The 24,139-nt window shown below is 36.5% G+C and overlaps 1 protein-coding gene and 2 non-coding genes across 3 annotated transcripts in view; all 3 read left to right on the forward strand.

The window, feature by feature from the left end:
* The window catches only part of WDR43 (WD repeat domain 43), a 42,097-nt gene extending 20,615 nt beyond the window's left edge, over positions 1 to 21,482 (forward strand). The window contains exons 6-18 of the mRNA XM_010948448.3: positions 188 to 290; positions 828 to 892; positions 2,935 to 3,106; positions 4,666 to 4,752; positions 5,643 to 5,774; positions 7,149 to 7,280; positions 12,841 to 12,927; positions 13,575 to 13,606; positions 14,658 to 14,721; positions 16,642 to 16,755; positions 17,380 to 17,449; positions 19,730 to 19,779; positions 19,882 to 21,482. Coding sequence (XP_010946750.1) covers positions 188 to 290; positions 828 to 892; positions 2,935 to 3,106; positions 4,666 to 4,752; positions 5,643 to 5,774; positions 7,149 to 7,280; positions 12,841 to 12,927; positions 13,575 to 13,606; positions 14,658 to 14,721; positions 16,642 to 16,755; positions 17,380 to 17,449; positions 19,730 to 19,779; positions 19,882 to 20,073 — 1,300 coding nt within the window. The 3' untranslated portion in view covers positions 20,074 to 21,482. The remainder of the gene's footprint in view (positions 1 to 187; positions 291 to 827; positions 893 to 2,934; positions 3,107 to 4,665; positions 4,753 to 5,642; positions 5,775 to 7,148; positions 7,281 to 12,840; positions 12,928 to 13,574; positions 13,607 to 14,657; positions 14,722 to 16,641; positions 16,756 to 17,379; positions 17,450 to 19,729; positions 19,780 to 19,881) is intronic.
* On the forward strand, positions 5,229 to 5,306 carry LOC123614981 (small nucleolar RNA SNORD53/SNORD92). Its single transcript, XR_006722496.1, has one exon. It is a non-coding gene; the product is annotated as a small nucleolar RNA SNORD53/SNORD92 (small nucleolar RNA).
* Positions 6,036 to 6,111, forward strand: LOC123614974 (small nucleolar RNA SNORD53/SNORD92). Its single transcript, XR_006722489.1, has one exon. It is a non-coding gene; the product is annotated as a small nucleolar RNA SNORD53/SNORD92 (small nucleolar RNA).
* Positions 21,483 to 24,139: the final 2,657 nt, after the last annotated feature.

A 24,139-nucleotide genomic window follows, 5' to 3' on the forward strand; every position in this document is an offset into this window, starting at 1 on the left:
CTCACCATGCAACCATGTTACATGGTTAGTGACACAAATGCTTCCCTTGTTTTGATTTTTAGTCACCTTATTTAGCTTTCAAAAGATGAAAAAGCTATAAGAGAACCTATTGCTGTGACTCCTTTGTGGTGTCTCTCCCACCCCCTTTTCAATATCTTAATATCTAATCATTGATTTTGTTATCTAGGCAGGTCCGGTCAGAAAACAAAGAAAAGAACGCAGTGATGTCTTTTACAGTGACAGATGAACCTATTTATATTGACTTGACTTTGTCAGAAAACAAAGAAGAGGTAAGTGGTTTGATTTTTTTTTTTTTTTTGAGAATTTGTTTTTGGACTTCACAAATACTATTTTATCAGGGTTTTAATGATTTGATGATTCACGGGAGAGAGAGGAAAAAAACAAAATATTACAAAAGTCTTAGCTTATTCAGACTAACCATGAGAGACTGGTGCATGCTTATGAGGGGAGGGGACAGTGCTCAGTGGCGTTTCCAGCAACCCTGACGGCTCTGACGGTCAGGGCCCGCCGGTCCTTGTCGTCTGCCAGTGCCCTCGGTAGTGACTTTGCTTCTCTGACTTCCAGGCTGCATTCTTGACTGTGCTGTCGTCTTGGCCTAACTTTTGTTTATAAACTTGACAACAATAGCTTGAATTGTTATTTTGATAGCTGTGATTATTTTTAAATTCAAGAGTTACACATCCTTGCCGTTTTAATTTTTCTCTTGTTATCTAAAGGGTAGGGAGGGGAGTTGAATTTTCATAAGTAATTATTAGAGTAGACTGAAGTATATTACCCATTAGAATAATGTTACATTTTCCTTTTAGCCTGTCAAATTAGCTGTTGTTTGCAGAGATGGTCAAGTTCATCTTTTTGAACATGTATTAAATGGGTAAGTAAGAAGTTTCTCAATTCAGAGATTTATTTTCCTTCCCTGACTTATTACTTCTTTATACTCCCACCTCAATATTCTTTGCTTTATGTTACTTTTCAGTTAGATTGTTCTGAAAGCCTTCTTAATTCTTTATTCATGACTATATATATTCCCAGTGAGAACTCGGGTTTTTGGAGTCATGGATCATTTCTTCATATTTATGGTTAGGAGAGTGGCTTTTTATGATGCATGCTTAGTAACATTTGGTAGTTCTAACATAAATTTTAACAGAATTTGGTTCATTAGGGAAGCTTTGCTTGTGAACTTTGGTGAAGCCTTGACTTCTAACTTTGACAGTGCTTTCCCTCACGGGACCTTTGTGGATCAGTGAAGCGTGGCACTGCTGGTGTTTCGATGGACAGAGGGGTGTGTTGTTGATGCGACGTGTAATAGTCATAGACCAGGGATCTGTAGATTATGGCCTGCAGGCCAAATCCAATAGAGATCATAGGTGGCCTCCAAAAAATGAAAATATTACCATCTGGCCCTTTCCATAAAGTTTGCCAATTCTTGCCATATGTTATAAACAGTCTGAAACTCAGTCATGTACATGATTATGTTAAACTTTAAAACGGTATCAAACTTTTTATTGTCATTTGGTACCCTTCCTTTTACAATTTTATTATAGAAATTTATTTAAATACAAACTACTTATGAAAGCAGTATACACTTATTTTAAAACATTCAGGATGCCTAGATAATTGATTATAAAATCCAAATCTCCCTCCATTGAGTTCCACTCCCTAGAGGTAACTGTTAATATTTTGGTATGTAGCACTCAAGACATTTATTTACATAGTCATATGTGTACATGGAATGTATAATTAAGGGCTGGGAAGTCGTAAGCCATGGTGAAGACTTGGGCATTTCTCCTTGGGTAATAGTAAGCTGGTGAAGGATTTTAAACTGAGGATTGATGGGGTTTGACCGAGGTTTTAAGACATTATATTCTAAGTCATTCTGTCTGATGTGAAGAGAATAGACTGTAGAAGGGTAAAGACCAAAGCAGAGGCCAGAAATCCTGGATAGAGATGGTTGTGGCGTCAGGAAACTAGGAGTGAGCTGGAAAGATAGTGGGGTGCTTACAATAGGGATTATGGAGGGCGCGTACTTACTGGTGATAAGATGTCCATGGTGTGAGGAGTGTGGCGGAGATACAGTGAAGGACAAGGTTGTTGGAGGTACAAGATTAAGGAACTGAGAGGACAGGCTGTCAGAAGGATCATCAGCCAGCATGTGTGCTGGATATGCAAATCACTAAGAAAGGAATTCCTCAGCAGAAGTGTTGGACAGAATGACAGTGAGCCACTAACATCTTTAAGAAATGTGAGGAAGTGACCCAAAGGTCTTTGAATGATGACAGGAGGGGAGCATAGCTGGTATCCGGGGACAGCAATTCCAAAGGTTTTAGAGATGGTGGAGGGAGAGTCTGCTTGTCTTGAAGTGTCAGTGAAGAACAAGGAGAGCACTTAAATCATGTCCAGGGGCCCTGACGCTGAGGGTGTCAGGAGAGCTACTGAGATGAGCAACCTGGAGCAAGGAGGTGGGGAGAGCCCTAAGAGAGGAAGCTGAGAATCTTATTTTGTCTATATTCTGCTGGTAATGTTGCTCCTGGAACTGTTGCAGAGGTCATGGGGAGGCTTTGGGGGTTGGAAGCGATTAGAGGTGGGGCTGATGAGAGCAGGGCATGGACAGCCATTTTGGGGCTGAAGCTCCAGGTGATGAGAGAGCACTTGGGAGCTTGGGGCCTCTTGTGGGGGTTGACAAAGTGGGATAGAAGGGCGGTGGGCCTCAAGGCAGCTTTTAGTGGTGAGGTCTTGAGATTGGCAAGGTGAGGGTAGATGAAGTTTTGACAGGGATCTAGTGCTCTGGGGACCCTGGTCACTCTTGGTGGTGTGGAGGCCAGAGGAAGGTCACACTTCATGACTTGGTGCCAACTTCAGAGAATTAGTATGAAATGTTATTTCACATTTTCTAATCTAATTTTTTTCCTTTTCTAGATACTGTAAAAAGCCTTTGACTTCAAACTGCACAATTCAGATAGCAACACCAGGGAAAGGCAAGAAGTCAACACCAAAACCCATCCCTATTCTAGCAGCTGGGTTTTGCTCAGACAAAATGTCACTGTTGCTTGTGTATGGCAGTTGGTTTCAGCCCACCATTGAGCGAGTGGTACGTAGATGCTACTCTGCAGTAAAGCAGTACAGCATCAACATGTCTCTGAAAGAAAATGATTTTAAAATGACATTGATCTGCTTATTGGAATACGTAAAAAGATGTCATGTGTTTCCCCCTAACTGAAGAACCTTTCATCGGGTGGTTTGTTTTAACTAGTGAGAACTCTGTGTACAGTTGGTCATTGAACAACACGGGTTTGAGCTGTGTGGGTCCATTTACACCTGGATTTTTTTCTTAGTAAATACTACAGTACTCCACCATTCGAGGTTTTGAATCCACGGATGTGGAACTGTGGATACATAGGAACTGTGGGTGTGGGGTGCTGATTGTAAGTTATATATGGATTTTTCCACTGCACGGAGGGTTGGTGCTCCAACCCCTGTGTTGTTCAAGGGTCAACTGTATAATTTTACTTAACCCAGTATATCCAAAATATCACTTTAATGCTTAGTCAGTATAAAACATTATTTGAGATATTTTACCCCCCTCCTCCTTTATTTGGTATTAAAGTCTTTGAAACATGGTGTATATTTTTTACTTACAAGCACATCTCACTTTGGACTAGCCACATTTCAAGTGCTCAGTAGGCACAGGTATGGGTGAATTTTGCCCAATAACTCAAAAGGGAAATCTTAATAATTTAAGAGCCCTTGGTAATAGCACCTGTTGAATTTTCTAAATGGAAATGTAATGGGGTGGGGTAGTGATTTAGGTTTTTTGATTATAGAGGTTTCTTTGGAGACTTTTGGTGAGTGATTATGAGCATGTGAATAGGTGAGACTATGAGAGGAATATTACATGCCCAAGCAAGCTCTTGTTGAGTCTATTTAAAAATACTTACAACTTTAAAAAAAATTTAATACATGGATATGGTTTAATAAAAAAGAGACAAGTCTTCAGCTGTAAACTTAAGTCTCCTTACCGTGTGTGGCTCTCTTAACCCCGCTCTCCAGATGCAGCCATAGTTTCCTGTTTGCTTTGTGTCCTTCCAGATATTGGTTATGAGGGTATAGAGAATTACCTGTAACTTTAAAGCTTTATTCGTACATATGTACTTGGCTGCATCTCACTTTCCCCCTGTTTAATACTGTATCGGGGCATAGAGATCCACCTCACAGCGTTTTGTTAGTCAGCAGTGCTGTCTTTGACTAGCTTGTGGAAGGGATAGCAGTAGGAGATTTTAAGGTAGGACCAGTCTTTTTTAGCATGGATGATTCTGTAGGATGGTGACAAACTAATAATGTTTTCTTTAAAATCTTAAATTTTAATGCATGTGTGAAAATTTCATGCAGTTCATAGCTGAAGAAAGTAAACATAATACCTAGTGTATTCAGAGTTTACCCGTTTTCCTCAGATGCTGTCCATCTAAATGGTCATCAGTCTGAGTGATCCACAGTTTTCTGTGAAAGCTTTGTATACTTCTTTGTATTTTTTTAAAAAGGCACAAGTCAACATTTGTTTTTCATTTATTCTCACTCCCAGTTGCTTTATTTGACACTCTTTGTCTTTTTTCCCCTTCCGTCCTCTGTCCCCCTTTAAAATTCTATTCCCAGGCTTTAAATTCCAAAGAACCTCATATGTGTTTAGTAAGAGATATTTCAAACTGCTGGGCCCCCAAAGTAGAAACAGCTATAACAAAGGTGAGTGCATTACATATGGGAAGTTAAGAAAAAAGAGATTAGAGTGAATTGACTTGTGTAATATTATGTTTAGACTTTTAATATCTTCTTTATGATCTTGTTTTAACAAATTTTGTCAGATTAAGTTTTAGATATCAAGACTGTAAAACTGTATTGATTTCTGTGCTCTGGATTTGTTGAGTGAATGAGTGAATACCTTGGATTTATTTAATTCCTCCTCCACCCCTGCATGATCACTGTCAAATTTAGCTGAAATTATTTTATCATTTTCTGTACTAAAGGGAGCATAACTTTGTTGAGAGAATGGTGTATTTCAGAGTGGAATAAAACTTAAATCCATGATGGGGCTGGTGTTACATACGACATACAAGACCATTATTGTGATGCTTTATTTTGAATATAAGGTGAATATAATGTGGCATCTACATATAAACATCATATGTTTGGCGGTCTAATGAGAAAATAAAAGCCAAGACATGCTATGATGACATCCATATGGTTTCGCTTCTGGCTGAGTTTCAGAGATGACACCTTTCTCTTGGCTGTCTGAGCATTTCTGGCAAAGATTAGTTACTGGAGGTAGTCGTAAAATGTAAGCTTCACTCTTTAACATTAAGTCATTGTGTCATTGTGTCATCTGTAGATTTTGTTTTTCTTGGTTTTTACTTTTATGTGGTATTGAAAGCTTTAAAACCACGAACATTTAGATGATAATTAAATGTCAAACATTCATTTAAAACTTATCTTTAATTCATATCATATTAAATTAGTTAAATTAAGTTTTTCAGTAGAAAAACCTTTTAAAAGCTTAGTTTTCTCAGTGGGGATGAATCTTGCAAGGACTAAGACATAATTTTCTTTGTCACACCCCTGCTATTCCTGTTTAACAGGTGAGAACACCATTGATAAATTCTGAAGCAAAAGTTCTGGTGCCTGGGATACCTGGACATCACGCAGCTATCAAGCCTGCTCCTCCACAGACTGGGCAAGTAGAGAGCAAGAGGAAATTAGGGGAAAATGAGGTAATATAATCATCCTGACCATTTTTGAGTTTGAAATTTAAGATTACTTGGGAAATTCTAACAAATATATTGGATAGAGCCAAGGTTGAAACTTCAGAAACTTACTGAGATTGTTGCTGGAATCTGAAATTCCAGATTGTAAAACTTAGTAAGACTTGGTCGTCCACCATTAATGGAGAAGACAGAACTCCCATTAGCTAACAGAGGGTGCCGTTTCTTAATCGTTGGCTGGATAGCATAGTTGTAGATTAAGCCAGGACTTGGCTGTGATGATTCTCATTGGGTTTCGCATGTTGCTGAGTTCCGATGATGCCTCTTCTCTTGGCTGTCTAAGCAGTCCTGGCTGGTTTAGTGCTAGTCTGTCTTTTAAAAGTGATTGTCATTATAACTTCTTAAAGTGCTTATAAATTTTCTTTTTTTTTTCCTCAACTCTTAAAACCCCCTTGTGGTTACTTGTCTATGAAAAGTCCTTTTTTTCATCTTCCATTCACATGTCATTCTTGTCTAAATAACTCTAGAATTTTAACTGTTTTATCAGTAGAGAAAGAATGTTATGTTTTTTTACTTGATTTTAAATATCTTATGTTATTGGCTTGGGGATAACATTGCTGTTCATAAAAATTATTTGACAGTAACATGATACCTGTATTTAAAAGTAAAGTACCAACTTTCCTTAGATTGGCCTAGATCCAGCCTTTTAATTTCCTCCTACCTTTTTAATGTGTTTTATGAAACATAAGTTAGCCCAAATAGGAGGCTTTACCAAAGCATATCTGTTTGCTTTGGAAGTAGTAGAACATTTATATTTTGATTTATCAAGGGGCTTGCAGAACGTGGCTGTTAAGATTTGCTTTCATAAGCGATCAGTTATATGCAATTGAGTTTTTATATAGCAAATAAAGAAAAAACTAGAAAGACATCTTATAAGTTTGGGAGGGAACATAACTGTCTTTATGCTCTTTTGATAATATTTGTTCTCAAAAGAAGTTGATGGCAACGATAATTACAGAAGGGGAAGCTTTTGTGACAGTAGGTCATTTCTTGTGCTTTAGTAATCAGGTGCCAGATCCTTGGCCTTTTTTGAATCTTCATATAGAGGGGTTTTTATGAATTGCATTTTCAAATCGTGGTTTTCAGTTGGTTTTTTCACTAGAATCTGGAAACTTGGATTGCAGACACTGCACTTGTCTCTAACAAGTGGCTTTAAGGTGATGAGATTCTACTGGAATGAGAAAGAGCATGTTTGTGTATTTCAGAGATGAGGGTAAATCAAGTAGTGCTTTTTGTCTCCTGAGGCAGAAGCACAAAGTGTTTGACCAAACTGCTTTTAGGCCTTGTCTGGTGTAACATTAACAGATCATTTCTGTTGTGTAGGTTAGCATTGAAGAACGCCTGGGAGCACTGGATATAGATACAAAAAAAGAAAAGGACGAACTTCCACAGACGAATAGCTTTCCAGTTCTCCTCACACAGGGCTTAGAAAGTAATGATTTTGAAATACTAAATGTAAGTATTATAGCAATTTTTAAATGAATAAAGATGGTTAATTTTTCTTAGAAAGAGGTTGACACAGCACATTCACAGAGTGAATAGTCATAATTATGTAGCTGTCTTGAATTTAATATTTTGTGAGTTTAGTCAAACATATATCACTTGGTGGCACTATACAGACAGTCACCAACCTACAAAGGGATTGTATTGAATTATTTGAACCTGGAATGCATTTTCTCATAGAAATATTGTTGTGAATTGTTACTAGGTTCTTAGGCTTTAGTTCACAAAAGCCTTTTATAAACATTGTGTAGCTGAATTATAATACTCAGCATTCTAGATCACAATTTATATTTTTTTCTGTAGGAAAATGCGTTCCTGAGTTTTTACTCTGGATTCCAGAAACTTATTTCCCCCCCTGGCCGTGAGAGGGGGCGGTAAGGTGGAACCTTGGCAATGGATAGGAGGTTTGGGGGAAAATTCAAGAGGGTTGGGGGTTATGTTGTGAACTGTTCAGAGGTAAAAGCACTAGAAACTTTGTATAAAGGAAAGCACGTATGATTTCTGTGTAAGTTGGTGACTGCTTGTATGACATTAATTTGGTCTTCTTAAAGAATTTGAAAGTGATCTTTAGAGAAAATTTAAGTATAAAATAATTGAACTTAAGCAATACCTGATAAGATTAAAGCAGTTTACATTTGTTAAGTGCATTTATTCTAGTGACTCTTGGTGATATTATGGTGCCACTTAGCATAGATGTGTCTTTAATATGCGACCTATGAATAGTCTCTCTCTGATTTATATTTTGATCTCAGTGGGAATATCTTACATATTTATGTGTAAGGTGATTTGCAAAATAGGAGGAGGTAAACCAGGTATATTAAAAAAACTAAAATTTTAAAATAGTTTGTTGGGTGTACATATTTTAGGAGGTTGATTTTAGTTTAACATGGCACAGAAACCTAGGTGAGGATTTGGTGAGGAATAAGTTATACAAGACAATTGGCAGTGTTGTTAATAACTTACCTGCTGTCATTGCCTACTTAACTGTGCTTTGAAACCTTCCTCAGTACTAGTGCAAGTGAATCAGTTATCTTTTTTTTTTTTTAAGAAACATTTCAAAATACCTTGGGCCACCATGAACCCATCACCCAGTTTCAAAAATTATCGACACTAGCCAGTCTGTTACTGTTTTATCTGTTTGCCCTCATCCCTCCCCGGGTTATAGTGAAGCAAATTTGAGACATACTGTTTATTTCATCCATAAATATATCCCTGTTCAACTTTGACAATAACAATTCCTTTAAAAAATATAACCATAATCTGTTACCACACCTAAAAAAGTGAACAGTAATTCCTTAAAATCATCAACTGTTCAGTTAGTATTTACCTTTCACTGATTGTCTCATAAACTTTTTTTTTTCATTTTTGCTTTTTAAAAAACAAGGTATCAACAAAGTCCACACTGTACTTGGTAGATATGCCTTTTTTGTCTTTTGCAGTTTAGTTTTTGGAGAAGCTAGGCTATTTGCCCTAAAGAGATTTCACATTCCAGATTTTGCCTCTTGCAAAAATTCATTTTATTGGGTCTCTTTACCTAACAAATGGTATCATTTAACATGTTCCTTGTCCATCGTATTTCTTGTACATTGGTAGTTGAATCTAGAAGCTTGAAGAAATTCAGATTAGAATCTTTTGGCACTTCCGCTACAAAAATGTGTACTTTCATTAGGTGTTATAGAGTTGTTGGGAAGGTAAATGAAATGATGTTTGTGAAAACACTTCTTAAATTCTAAAGGATTGTACATGTAAGACTTTTTCATTATTAAGGATTTTGAGGTGATACATTTTATTGTTTAAGTAGAAGTAAATAACCTTTAAAAAAGAAAGTTAAAGTGTGGGAATATTCCCATACTGTATTACCGGAGAGATTATGCATTTACGCATTCTAAAAAGAAAGAGGCAAGTAAAACAAAACAAGTATTTTTTCCCTTAGAGTGTTCCCATTTCCCAAAGGTACCTTATGAGGATATGTGAAATATAGTAGGAGGGCATTACAAAAAGAAATGAAAGAAGTGAGCATTGTGGCCCCTAAGAGTACAACATGGGACAAGAAGTGAGTTTTCTACCACAGAAAACTTGGCTTTAAAATTTATGGCTTTAGGTAGGTGGAAATTTGACCTAAAAAAATAGTCTATAGCTTATGCAAAAAAGAGATGCTTAGTCATTTATGTAATTCATGGCACCCATAGGTGATAGATATTTTTAAATATTTTTAAAAATTGATTTAAATTAAATATTTGTTAAAAGTTTTATTTACAGTAGTACCAAAAAATACCTAGGATAAATCGACAAAAGATGCCTCCGCCTGTACATTGAAAAATTACAAAAATTGAGAGAAATTAATCAAGACCTAAGAAATGGAGAAATAAACCATGTTCATGGATTGGAAGATTCAATGTTGTTAAGATGAGGAATTCCCCCCAGGTTAATCTATATATTCAATACATTCCTAATTAAATTCCAGCAGCTACCTTTTAGAAATTTAAAGGACATGAGTAACCAAAGTAATTATAAAATAGAGAGGAAAATTGGAGAACTTATCCTACCTGATTTCAAGATAAAGCTGTAGTTATCAAGATAGTTTGATATTTGGTGAAAACATAAATGTAGATTAAGGAACCAAAATAGAGAGTCCAGAAATAGATCACACACAGGTTGTTTTCAGTTAAGTTACTACTAAGTTGAGTTAATTGAGTAAAATCTTTCCATTTTCAGCAAGTGCAATTTAACCAATTGAATATCCGTATGGAAAGAAATGGATCTCAGCTCTTTCCTGAAACCTTACACAAAGTCAACACAAAATAGATCACAGGCGTAAATGTAAAACCAAGCCTACAAAACTTCTAGAATAAGAAAATAGGAGAAAATCTATGCACACTTGAGTGGAGGAAGACTTCTAGATTCATCACAAAAAGCCTGAAACACTTAAGGAAAAATTAGTCATTTGGATTTAATAAAAATGAGAAACCTTTCTTTTGAAGTGACTCTGTTAAGAGAATGAAAAGGCAGACCACAGGCTAGGAAAAAATATTCACAACACATATATCAGACAGAGGATTTATATCCAGAATATATAAAGAACTCAGATGAAAAACAGTTGTAAAGGTGTGAACAGATATTTCACAAAACAATTCCAGTGGTCAATAAGTCATGTAAAGGTATGATACATCATGAATCATCACAAATGCAAGTTAAGACCACAATGAGTTAACACTACATACCCATTATAGATTGATTAAAACTTAAAAGACAGTGCCGTCTGTTGGGGAGGATGTGGAGCAACTGGAACTCTCATATTTTGCCAATGGGAATTAAAATCGTACATCTACTTTGGAAAATAATTTGACAGTGTCTTAAAAGTTGAGGAAACACCTATCATAAGACCCTGCCATTCTACTCTTAGATGTTTACCAAGAGAATCAAAAACAAGTGTTCATACAAAGACTTGTACATAAATGGTCATAGCAACCTTATTTGTGATGGCCCCAAACTGGAAAGAACCCTCAACATGTGAAGGGATAAACACGTTGTTATCTAGCAATGTAAGGAATGTATATCACTGCATATGAATCTCAAACTTGTGCTGTGAGAAGGAAGCTAGACAAAAAAAGAATATACAGTACGATTTCACTTACATAAAAATGCTAGAAGATATAATAGTTCAGTGGTTGCCTAAGGCGGAGTATGTGGAAGGAAAGGATAGAATGTAAAAGGTCCAAGGAGGCTTGAGGGTGACAGAATGTTTATGGTAGTGTTTGTTTTGTGGGTAAATGTTTGTATCAAACTGATCAAATGTGCACTTTAAATGTGCACTCTTTATTATGCTTCAGTTATAATGCAGTAAAGTTGTAAAAGAAGAATCTCACCTTCAGTATCATCTTGCTGCTTGTAGCTGTAGTTCATAGGGTTGTTTCTCAAATACATTCTCTGCAGAAATTAATAATGCTAACTCCTCTATTATCCTTTTGCTTGGTTTAGGATAATTTATTCTTATTTGCTTATTTTTCATTTGAAAATTGTTATAGCCTCTGTCTTTAGTGGGCGTAAGAATTATCTGAGCACTTATTAAAAATTTTTCTGCCCTGCAACTTGGGATAACTTCTAAAGAGCTAAGCCATACATACCCTTATTTGCCTGTGACATTTCTGGTTTGCGTCTCTTGGTGTAACTAGTAATAGTGGCTCCTTTCATTCTCAGAATTGTCCACTTTGGACAACAAATTATATGATCACTTTACATTCAGAGCACTAGAAGATTTCACAAACCATGTCTTTTTCAGACCTGCAGTCTTACATTATGTTTCTTAACCAAGCTTTCAGTATAAATAATGTGCAGCAGTAAGTTCAAAATAGTACTCCTTGACCTAGAGTGTTCCTACTCTACTTGGCCATTTAAGACAGTGAAGCCTGGTGGCTTGGTGAGCGTCCTGTGAAAATGGAGGACCTTAACAAAAGCATTTGTTGTATCAAAAAGTATTTGTAGGTTATTTCAGACAGCAGTGTTCCCCATTGCACATCATTGGAACTTTGTGATAACTGATTTATAGTAAAGAGATGAATTGAGGGATGTTTAGTATCATCAGACACCTTCTGAATTATTGTTAAAGTTCTCATCAACATATTTTGCTTTGAATCTTGTATTCTGATTATTTGAAAATGAATATATTAGGCTAATTGGGACTCCTAAATTAGGACAGTCTATCCCTCAGTCCCCCAGTGATCATGTATAAAAAAATTTATTTCTTTTGCATAATAAATTATGTAACTATGTCAGTGATAGTTTTTAAATAGTACTTGATGGTTTTAGAAGGACTTGGTATGAAGATATTTTTACAAGCAAGTAAAATCCATAAAGAATTCTGAAAGGGTATGTTAGGACCATTACAAGTAGGTTACAAGTGAACTTTCTGTTTGGCCCTTCAGTACCTCTACTGTTTGTAACCTGAATGTGACCTTTAGAGCAACAATAGCCACTGGAACATAACATGCATCAACTATTATGGAAGTTCCTCTAGTAGTAAACCCTTTTGAAAGATAAATATTTAAAAGTATTAAAGAGAAAGGGGAATCTGGATTTTGAAACCTGAAAAGACTCTCCTTTCCCAACCTTTTCCTATAGATGAAGCATGTGGGTGGAGTTGAAAGGCCTGCCAGGATTTGGAATATTTTGCTCTGTCTCCCTTTCTATACCCTGGGCTAGAGACTAGGTTTCACCCTTACAGTGTTTTGACTCATGCATTCATTATACGATCTTTTGATTGGCTTAGAATTTTATTCTTAAAAAATGACACTTAATTTTAAAAGGTTTATTGCCTTCTTTTTGAAGAATGTACTTACCTGGTAGCCATAAGACATAATGTAACATTCTTCATTTAGTCCCTCAGAACTTTATTTGCTAAAATTTAGTTGGTACTTTATTGCTTGGTTTTTAAGGTAATTTTTAATGACAATTTTCCCTATAGTGTTCTTAGTTCCTGAGTATGCTTATTTTCATTTCTTTTATTTTCTCACAGAAAGTACTTCAGACTAAGAATTTAAACCTAATAAAGAGAACTGTATTAAGGATGCCCCTGCATGCTGTTATTCCATTATTGCAAGAGGTAACTGAGTATGCTTTTTTTTAAGGTCCTAATGCTATGAATCAAAGAGACAATCCAGTGTTAAGAGAAAGGGATTTGCAGTATGTAAGCAAGCAGGGTAGTTAGAGTGGATGATAGGTGATTGCTAGATCTACTCAAACAAAATTTGCCTAACCTAGATTTTTTTTTTCCTATGTATTTTAAAAATTGAGATATAATTTACATACCATGAAATTTACCCTTTGTGTACCCTTTAAAACTGTACACTTTAAAAATGTACAGTTCAGTGCTTTATAGTATATTACAGATTGTGCAACTGCCACACCAAGAAGAAATCGAGTACCCATTACCCGTTAGTCACTCCCCATTTTTCCTTACCCCCAGTTTCTTGCAATCACTAGTCTATTTTCTGTCTTTGTGTCTATTCTGGACATTCATTCATACAAATCCTAGCCTAGATTTTTATCAGGCAATTACTTTTATTGTGGGAATGTACTCCCAGATTATGTTAAATTGGCCGAACGTTTAGGAATTAGGAAATCTAGTAATAATGATTTCCTAATTCAGTCATTTTTTTCCTTTGTTGTTATGGATGTATGTATTGTGGGAATTGATGGAGATTGGCTGCCTCTGAAGTGCTGTGCTAATAATGTTTTTTTCCCCCTCAGCTTACAAAGAGATTACAAGGTCATCCTAATAGGTAAGATGTTTAGATGACTTAAATTACTTTGATTTTATAAATATTTTAAATGTGGTTATGTAAAAACAGCAGTGTCTGACAGCATGATGTTATATAGTAGGTAGCCCAAATTCTAACTAATAAAACTCTTTTTAAAGGTGTAGATACTGCTCTCCACGCTTGTTTTTAATTGAATGGTTATTATTTCTAAGTGTTTTTTCTTTCTTTTAGAGAACTCTGTAGACTTCTGAGCTTTATTATCAGGTCATTTAATGGGTTAGTCTTATTAATGATTTAGTCCTAATCATGATGTGTAAAATGGCTATTTGTAGATCTTGATTCAACCTCCAGTAGTTGCTAAAACACTAAGGAAATATTTTATATGACTAAATTTTGTGGGTCTTTTTTGTTAACTTTATGATTAAATATTTAAATAGGGTATATATCTCAAAGATCTAAGCTTGTACTGCAGTATTATCAATGTCTATAATATAGTTTTGTTTTGTTTTGTTTTGTTTTGTTTTTTTCTAAGTTTTTTCCCCCCTGATATGCTCCATTAGCCTTTGGAGCTCACAATGGAAAGCTTAAAGAATTCACTAATTATGCCTGGCATACACATTTTTGGTCTATACTTCTTTTTTAATGTTGGTGTGGAAACCTTTTGCTATTTGGACCTGACAGTGAGTAGTTGGTGGGCTCAAATATCATGAGCATAAAAAATGCAAAGCTCAGTTTACTGCCTTGATTATAGCCAGTTACGAAGTAAAGCATGGGTTTTGTATCTGGAGTTGAATTATTTTAGAGGAAGGAATTTTTGTCCTATTTTTTAGTCCATCCTACCCCCCCCCCCCCCAAGAGATTTGTATATTACACAGACCTCAGCTAGACCCAGTGAAAGAATGAGAGGACTGACATGGTCACAGTTGTTTATTTATTAGAGTCATTTTCTGGTCTTTTCTTTGCCTATGTGGATTTTTCTAACTTCAACTCCATTCAAATTTTTAATTTTAACTCCATTTAATTTTGAATTTGAATATTAGTTTATTTGTATTTTTTTCTTTTTTTTTTTCAGTGCTGTTTTAATGGTTCAGTGGCTAAAATGTGTGTTAACGGTCCACGCATCCTACTTATCCACAGTGAGTCTTTTCAGCTGTAGTTGCTGAATAGTTTGGCTTTGATAAGGATTATAAACTGATGGCTTAACAAAAGAATTTTCTCTCCACCTGTCCTTCAACCATCAGCTGCTGCTGTTGAAGATTTTGTTTTTCCCAGGTGTAATTTCATGTTGTCATCATTGCCGCCTTTTATAAACTGGTCTGTTTTGGGCCCATATTTTAAAAGTAATATGTATTTGATAGAGAAACTTGAAAAATACAGAAAGGAGAAAAGTTGCATATTAGCCTTTAGATGCTTTTCTATATACATAACCTGTTTAGCAAACTTTTCTTTACATTGTGTGTGTATCTGTCATCTTCTAAAAACTTAGTAGCTTTTAAAAGTTTGTATCTGTGCTAACATGTCTGTCTTACCTTGTCTCAGGAGGATAAACAGTAGCGTGTGATAAAAATGAAATAATAAGTATTTAATACTTGACATTTTGCTGGGACTACTGTCAGCTCTTGATTATCTATGCAGATGGAACATAAAATCTTAAAGAATACCAGAAAAAAAGTTTTATATGTCACAATATGGGTTGGAGAATTACCACATCATTAATTCCGCTGTAGTTTAAGCTAGAAATAAAATTCACAGTTTATTTTTTTTCTTTTATTTGATTATCTAGCACCTTACAGTAGATTTTCTTCAAAGATTTTAGTGGATAGTTGAAAATTTTTTTATTTACTTTTAAAATTACTAGCTCTGCTTTTCTTAACACAGTTTCACCCAGTTCTTGCCTGGGCACTATCCCTTGTTCTGTGTCAGGCTCTTGTTTCTTCAGTAGTTTGAAACAGGGAAAACTATTAATGGGTGATTTAATAGTTCGGCAGTTCATTCTTTGCATGTCTGTGGAGATCTCTGTCAGAAGGTTAGACTGGCGGAAGAGACAAGAAGCACTAAGAATGGATATTGGGTTTCTCAGCTTACAGAAATCTTGGGAGATGAATTGGGGGTTTGGGCTGAGAGGCATGGTGATGGGCACAGACACACCACCACCAGCGTCAGATCCTGGAACTCTGACTGGTAACAGGACGACACTCACTTTGTGGCCCCATTGACTAGGACTTGTAGTGAAATCCCTTCTAGAATCAACCCCTGAGGTACAACTGTTGGAGCAGTAGCTGTGTGACATTCTAGGTCAGGGCAGAACAGACCGTGGAGGTACAGCAGAGGGTGGACAGTTTTTGCTCCTCAGAAAACAAGTGCTTTTCCTCCCCCTTTCCTTCGTTTCTTCCTTCCTTATCAGAAATCTTTAAGTACCTTCTCTAAGTCAAGGACTGTGCTAGGCATGGGGGCTTTAGTCATGTACAGGAGACTCTCATTTGTACTGTTCCTGCTTTAATTTCTGAAGTGTGGCTCAGGGTTTCTTAACAGGAAGTATGTTTGAAGTATGATGAGGTCAGCTTTGATTGCTGTCATTCTGTCTCTGGAAGCTGTGAAAAGCTTCCTCTGGCTTGCTGGGACCTAATGGTAGAGGTAGATAATGCAGTATCATCATAGTACGTTTCCGAGTGAAGCCCCCTTTAGTCCAGAGGTATGTGATTGTGGTACCTTCTATTTAGTGTCTCCTTTATATTGACTGTCTCTGAAGTAATATGATCAACACAAAGACATCCTACCCTATGGTTTGTCCGTCCTGACTTGCATTTCCTCCTTCTGACCATGTATCATTTTTTTTTTAATGTATAATTTTTTTGCTGTTAGGACATTGAAGACCTGAAAATTTGAGCTGTTGCTGGGCTATGTGACAGGCAGCCACTGGCGGAAGTGGCTGGAAGTGGAGGCAGATGCTTGTGGTGCAGGGCTGGATACTCAGGCAGTCTCATCATGATTTGTATATTTGTTATCTGTAATTTGTACTAGTATCAGAGTAATTTTTTTTTATGGTTGTTCCCTAGTTGCCTGACCTGGTACCCCAGCTGGGGACACTATACCAGTTAATGGAAAGCAGAGTAAAAACTTTTCAGAAACTCTCCCACCTTCATGGAAAGCTCATCCTTCTAATTACGCAGGTGAGTAAATCATAATGTTTTGTGCTAAATTTTGAATGTGATCGGAATGGAGAGAGGAATGGCATTGTTTACCTGAATGTTGAAAGCTCCCTGTTTCAGTAAAAAATTGGCAAATCAGGATCCAGTCTGTAACTGGGAAATGTTATTTATTTGACAGTAAGTAGACTTGGTTGTACCTGTTTCAGCTTTTCTCACATGTTCTCACCATCATATTTCCATTGTTAATAGTTAGGATGGTTGTGGAACTATGAGCAAGTCACAGGGTATTTCTGCAGTTTTTTGTCACAGAAAGAATTTTGATTACCTAAAAAGTTTTTTTTCAACTTTTACAGAATAATTCTTTCTTTCTTCTGTTTGACAAATTTGCCTTTTGCCCTGTATTTGATCTACATTGTATTGAAGTCATCCATTATAGTGGATGAGGGCGAGTTTACTGTTGCGGAAGGACTAGGGGAGGGTATAGCTCAAGCGGTAGAGCACATGCTTAGCATACATGTGCTCTAAGAGTAAACAAATATATCTAATTACCTCCCCCTGGCAATAAAAAAAAGATATTCCAAGCAAATTATTAAAAAAAATAAATAAATACACTCTACTTCATGAGAGCACCTGGTTGTCTTTCAGGTTACAGCGTCAGAAAAAGCAAAGGGAACGATTTGTCCTGCACAGAAGGCAAAGTTGGTGTATGAAGAAGGTAAGGCTTGGGGGATAGGCTAAACATTTAGTTTTTGACATTGACTCAGTTCTGTGACTGTAAAAACATGACTCAGTTCTGTGACTTTTTGAAAACATCGCTGTAAGGTCTTGCTTTGACATACCTTCTCTGATGAAATGGGCAAGCCTGTAGCAAAACTGGCAAAGATATGATCAAATAAAAGAGAAGGCACATGTATAATACAGTAACAAAAAAGGACATAAGCTATGGAAGAGATTTAAATAGAACATTATGAACAAACTTTGTCAATACATTAAACTCTTAGATGATGTAGGTAATTTCTTGGGACACATCAGTGACCAAAGTTAACTTAAAAAGAAATAGAAACCCCGAACAAGCTAATCGCTCTAAATTGATTTAATCAAAAACTTTCTCCACAGGGTGCCAGACAGAGGTTTTGTAAGTGACTTTTATCAATCTTTTGAGGAACATGTAATTTTTGTCATATACAAATAATTTAGGCATTTTGTGAGTCAAGACCAGACAAGGATAGTCAAGAACATTTTAGGCCATCCTCAAATATCCTAGGTAACAGATTGATTATGGAAAGTGCTTAAGTAAAATAATATGTCATTACCAAGTAGAATTTATTTAAAGATTGTGATATGATTTGGCATCAAGAACTCTTAATGTAGTTATCACATTAATAGATCGCTATGAACACTATGTATTATTTTAATAGATAAAGAAAAATAAAAAAATACAGTCTTCATGTATCTCATTATTTGATAATCTGAGCAGTCCAGGAATTTAAGGGAATTTCCTTAAACCTGTATCAAACATGAAGTTTAGAAGCATTCCTATAAAATCAGGAATAAGACATCTATTGCTTTGGGATATTCTGCCTTGTACTGTATGAAAGAAATGAATTCTAGAACATTAGGCACTGCTTATAATTATTCCTCTCCACATAGAAAATACACCATAATCTACAGTCACACCATTGTTGATATGTGGATAAGCAAGTTTACTGGATACCAAGATCTAGCAAAAGGGATTCAGTAGCATTATTGTGTCCCATTAATGTATTATATGTTCACAATGTCCCAGTCAGAAAATGTATTAGGAGTAAAGATCTCATTCATGCAGCAACCAAAACTATGAAGTACCTAGAAATACCTCTAAAAAATGAAACAAAACTTTTATAAAGAAAACATAAAACATAACTGAAGAACAAAAAAGCATACCTGAATTAATTAATTATACTTTCTGTGAAGTTTTTTTCCTGGTTTTATTGAGTTATAATTGACATATAACGTATTCGTTTTAGGGGTACAATATAATGATTCTGTGTGTGTATATTGTGAAATGATTGTCACATTGTTTAGTTAACATTCATCACCACATAGTTATAAATTTCTTTTCTTGTGATGAAAACTTAAAAGAATTACTCTCTCAGCAACTCTCAAGTATACAATACAGTATTGCTGACTATGGTCACCATGGTGTATATTACATCCCCAGGACTTCTCTTAAAATTAAAAGTTTGTTTCTTTTGACCTTCATCCATTTCCTCCACTCCTGTCTGCCTCTTCCAGCTACTATCAGTCTGTTCTCTGTATCTGTGAGTCAGGTTTTTATAGATTCTACATATAAGTGAAATAGTGTAGTATTTATCTTTTTCTATCTGACTTGTTTCACATAGCACAGGGCCCTCAAGTTCCATCCATGTTGCAAATGGCAAGATTTCCTGTTATTTCATGGCAGCATAATAATCCATTTTATTTGTGTGTGCATGACATTTTCTTTATTCACTGATCTGTTAATGGGCACTTGGGTTATTTCTGTATCTTGGCTGTGGTAGATAATGCTGCACTGAACACGGTGTTTCCGGTGCATCTGAGATCCTGATTTCATTTCCTTTGATACATGCTCAGAAGTGGAATTGGTGAATCATATGGTAGTTCCATTTTTCATCTCTTAAGGAGCCTCCATACTGTTTTCCATAGTGGCTGAACCAGTTTACATTCCTGTCAGCAGTGCACAGGGATTCTTTTTCTCCACATCCTGGGCTTAGTTTTTTTCAGATGGGATTTTGTTAGGGTTTTGGTACTTTGTCTTGTTCAATAAGATATTGATGGGATAATATAATAATGTGTTTTAATGCAGATAAAATACTAACTTAATGTTCCTTCTTAGATGGATGATAGCTGAATGTATTTCTAAAAGTAAATTCAGGAGTCTGATTCTGTTTAGCTTTCAGAGCTATGCTCTTGCTTTGATCACAAAATTAAAGCTGGAATCCCCCCCCTTTTACAGAATCTTCTGAAGAGGAGTCTGATGATGAAATAGCAGATAAGGATTCTGATGTGAGTAATTTGTTTCCTGGTACATGAATCTACCTTAGTATCCTTGTACTTTGTAAGACCTGGGCCTTCATGAGTGCTTTCCTTGCTTAATATTTCTACCAGGATAATTGGGATGAAGATGAGGAAGAGAAAGAAAGTGAAAAAGGTGAGGATGTTGATGAAGAGAATGAAGAGGAAGATGAGGATACTGAAGAAAAAGATGAAGAAAATGGTGAGGATGGAGATGTGGCAAGTGAAAAGGAATTAAATGGAGACTCTGATTTAGATCCCGAAAATGAAAGTGAAGAAGAATGAAGACAGAAGAAAAAGCCAGTTGAACTATTTAAACTGGCTCACCTTACCCACTGCTGCCGAGTTCTCCTGGATAGGGTTGTCTCTGTGACAGGTGCCAAGGACCGCTGCGCATTTCCAAATTCCTAATGGTGGCTCCCATGCCACCTCGCTGTCCTGAGCACCCCAGACCTAACTGTGTAAATAAGAGAGTTTCATTCAAATGTTAATAAACTTTACACAGTAAATAGACACATTTTCTGCAATGTACTGACATGAGTGTCCAATATATGGTATATTTTTATAATATCCTAGTATGATTGGTTATGGCCAAGAATTGACGTAAGTGAAGGTAAAGACATTTCCCTTGTTAGGGGTTCAAGAACTGGACTTTGTGAAGGAGTCAGCTCTTATCTCAGGTTGGTATCTTTCATCACATCCTGATGTGAAGCAGCATGAGTGAAAAAATTTTTAATTTGGTACATTTTCATAAAATATGAAGGGATGACTAAAAACTGGAGTAAAAATGATTGTGATGAAAAAATAAAATCACTGGTATCCCTGGCTTCTCTGACTGTGGTAATCTGATTTGAGTCAGATTGAATATTTGGAGTGCTTCCCCAAAACAACCACTTATTTTTTAAGCTGTCATGTGAAATATTTTTTTAAAACACAAACAATGATGGTAATTAAAAAAACTAAAGAATTAGCCATATTAAGGATTTTTCTTGACTGCAAGTTGCCTGTAAAGAATCATCAGTGTATAGACTTAGAAGTGCTCATTACCTGCAACTTTTTAAAAGATTCAGTTATAGCTGCTTTTGAAGAGGTTTTCATTTTTATTTAAATTACTAATGGATCAAAGAACAATTGTTTATTTTTTTTCTCTTTGGTTTTAGATATTAATGATAACCCTATTGGAATTTTTTTCCAAAGAAAATATTTTTATAATTCAGTAATTTAATGTGTTCTTTCCTTTTCATTACCTACTCTTGGCAGTGTTTAGGGTATGTTTACCTTTAAAATAAATCCAACTCAAGATTTTTTATGTGTGTATAAGTAAGTATTTTGGTGTGCTACAAAAGCCTTTTCCAATTATCAGTGGTTTTTTTTTTTTTAAGAATAAGTCAGTATTTGTTTAGTGCTCTCTAGGGAACATGCAGATGGAAGCTCAGCTCTAAGAAAGGGCTGGGGAGACAGGTTTATTTTTCCCACCTGTGAATATGTAAAACAAAAAACATTATCTCTGAGGGATTTTTAACATCAGTAGCAGACAGATTTCCACACTCATCTAAGAGCTGGAGCCATATAAGCATCTTGGGAAAGTTAGGCCAGCTACTGGTGTAATGTACAGTTATATTTGTCTATAAATGGGGCTGTTTATGGCAATTTAATACCATTCTCTTTGTAAAGTGAATAAATACTCGTCTTTACCCCGTGCTTGTCTTGTGGTATATGTAGAGGAACACAGCCACACATTTGGGCTTGTGGTGTGAAGGTTTTAAAAAAGTAATCTTACTTGACTAGCATTAATTGGTAAATGCTTTCAGGGCTTGTTGGATAATCTAGAATTTATAACAGTGAAGGAACTGAGAACTTTGTTAGAGCCTAGTGGTGGTTTCTTGATGCAGTCCCACCTGGCTGGGCCATGCTGCCACAGCCCAGGGCTGCAGGGACAGTCATCAAGGTGCATGGGCTCATGCCTCAGACCCCGGTCTGGGGTCTGAGATTTCCCCTGCACCCGACTCTACCTCTTTAGTGTAGTAATTGCTTACTAGTTATTTTTTAGACAAATCCAGAGTTAAATTAAAATTAGGCTTGTTAAAAAGAATATTTTCTAGTTTCAGGATATTCCACTCCTAATCCAGACAACAAAGTTTTGGGTGTATGTTGTTGTCTTTTTTGAGATTAATTTTTCTTCCCAGCTATTTTACTTTGAAAAATTAACCCTCTTTCCATGATCAAATCAAGGATCACATATTATATTTGGTTGTCATTGCTTTATTAATCCAGAATATTTCCTTCCCCCGTGTGTGTTCCATGATTTTGATATTTAAATAGGTCCACATAGTATGAATTAACCTGTATTGCAGACTGTTCTATAGTACAGGTTTGTTTCCTTATGATTAGATCTCTGATTTAAATGTTTTTGACAAGAGTACTGAATAGGTGGTGGTATTTGAGGTTAATTTGTAAAAATGAATTCTTTGGGGTAAGTGTATTAGTATGTTTTGATGTAAGTAGATGTCAAGGCTTTAGGTTTGGGACTTGTAGCCTTAGTGCAGAGGGATGTTTGAGGGTCAGAAATGGGATCCAAGTAGTGAGATCATTGGGTACGTTGATGCTGTCTGTTAAAGGTTATTATAATTTTTGTGGAAGTTAATTCTCAACATTGTACATTCATTTAGCAAATATGTATTGATTGCCTACTCTCTTCCAGGGACTATTTAGTTGCTTGGTACATCACTGAATGACAGTGAATAACTGAATAATAAGGAGCTGACATTCTACTAGAGAGAAGTAGGCAGTAATCAATGTATAATGAGTAAGTAAATTCTGTGTAGTATGTTAAAAGATCGTGACTGTTATTGGGGGAGACAATAAAGCGATTGGGAGTTGGGATGGGAGAATGCAGTTGCAGAATTAAATGTATGATCAGGGCAGGGTTTGTTGAGAAGATGAGATTTGAACAAAGACTAGGAGGAGGTGAGGAAGTTAGCCAAGAGGGTATCTGTGGAAGAATGTTCTAGGCAGAGGAAAGGGCATGAACAAAGGCCAGCACAAGTCCGATATGTTGAAACCTGGAGAGGAAACCAGTGTGACTGGAATGGAGGGAGAAAGAGAGAGTGAGTGTATGTGAGAGGTGATAGAGACTTAGACCAGGGTGGTAGTAATGGAGTTGGTGAGAACTGGTTGGTTTCTGGGATTATTTTGGATTTAGAGCTAATGGGATTTCTATGAGGTGTGAGAAAAAGGGAGGAAGAAGTCAAGTATGACTTGGCTAGAGCACCAGGATGATGCTGTGGGTGGAGCAGCTTTGAGACGGGAGTCAGGAATTGCACTTGGGACCTGTTAGGTTATAGATATCCATTAGGAATGCACATCCATCCCCAGTTGATTTGGGGGGCAAGTTTGGGGTGGAGGTAGAGCCCTGTAAATGTTATTAAGCCACAGGACTGGGTGAGCTTCTCAAGGGAGTAAATTGTGCATAGGAGGATCACCCAGGTCTGGCTCCAGCATCAGAGTCAGAGATGAGAAATGCCAGGGGTCACAGCGGGTTGAGGTGAGGCAGGAGGAATTGGCGTTTACTTACTGTTCCATTCTCTTTGAATTCATGACATCCCTCAGCTGTGGTTTCTTTCTGCTGTAATTGATAATACTTGTGGATCCTCCCAGGCCATGGTGGTTTTTATGATGCCCTTTATATGACTGACCCTTCCTTTGAAGGCAACTCGGGCATAAAATTTGTTTTGCTTTTAATCTAGTATCACCTTTGTGGCACCTCAGCACTGTGCCTCGTGCTGACTCATCCTGTGTCTGAATTGTACACTGGATCACAAAACCAGCTGAGTGCAAGGCCACAGCCGTGTAAGTGGACTAGCAGGCATCGTCCACACCGGAGCACCGTGTGGAGGAGAGCACAGGATGGGTGGCGCTCTCCTGTTCGGTGCTGGCTGCACGGTCTGAGAAAACGACGTTGACACTCATCAGCACTGTCATGGGTGTTCATGTATTGGTGTGGGTAGCTTTTTAATATGAAAATAGTTCTGAGAGAAAGAAGGTGGTTATAAATTGCACTTTAGGGGGTGAGGGATGTCAAAAGAAAAAACCCAAAAGTTGAAAATCACCTTAAGAAATTGCTGGGCCTATTCTTCCTAGGTAATAATGGCTTAAAAGGTGAGGAAATACCATACTTTTTGGATGCTAAAGGTTTTTTGTTTTTTTTTTTAAGTATTTCCTAATGGAAATAAATACGTAGGAAAACATTTTGTTACAGGGTTTCCTTTGACCTGGTTGTAGTTTAATTTGTTTGATTGAAAGAAGGGCAGAGGTGTGGGTGGCCTGGCAGGACAGTTGCTGAAGTCAGAGC

This window comes from Camelus bactrianus, chromosome 15 (assembly GCF_048773025.1).
Source record: "Camelus bactrianus isolate YW-2024 breed Bactrian camel chromosome 15, ASM4877302v1, whole genome shotgun sequence".
In the NCBI taxonomy this organism is placed as follows: Eukaryota; Metazoa; Chordata; class Mammalia; order Artiodactyla; family Camelidae; genus Camelus; species Camelus bactrianus.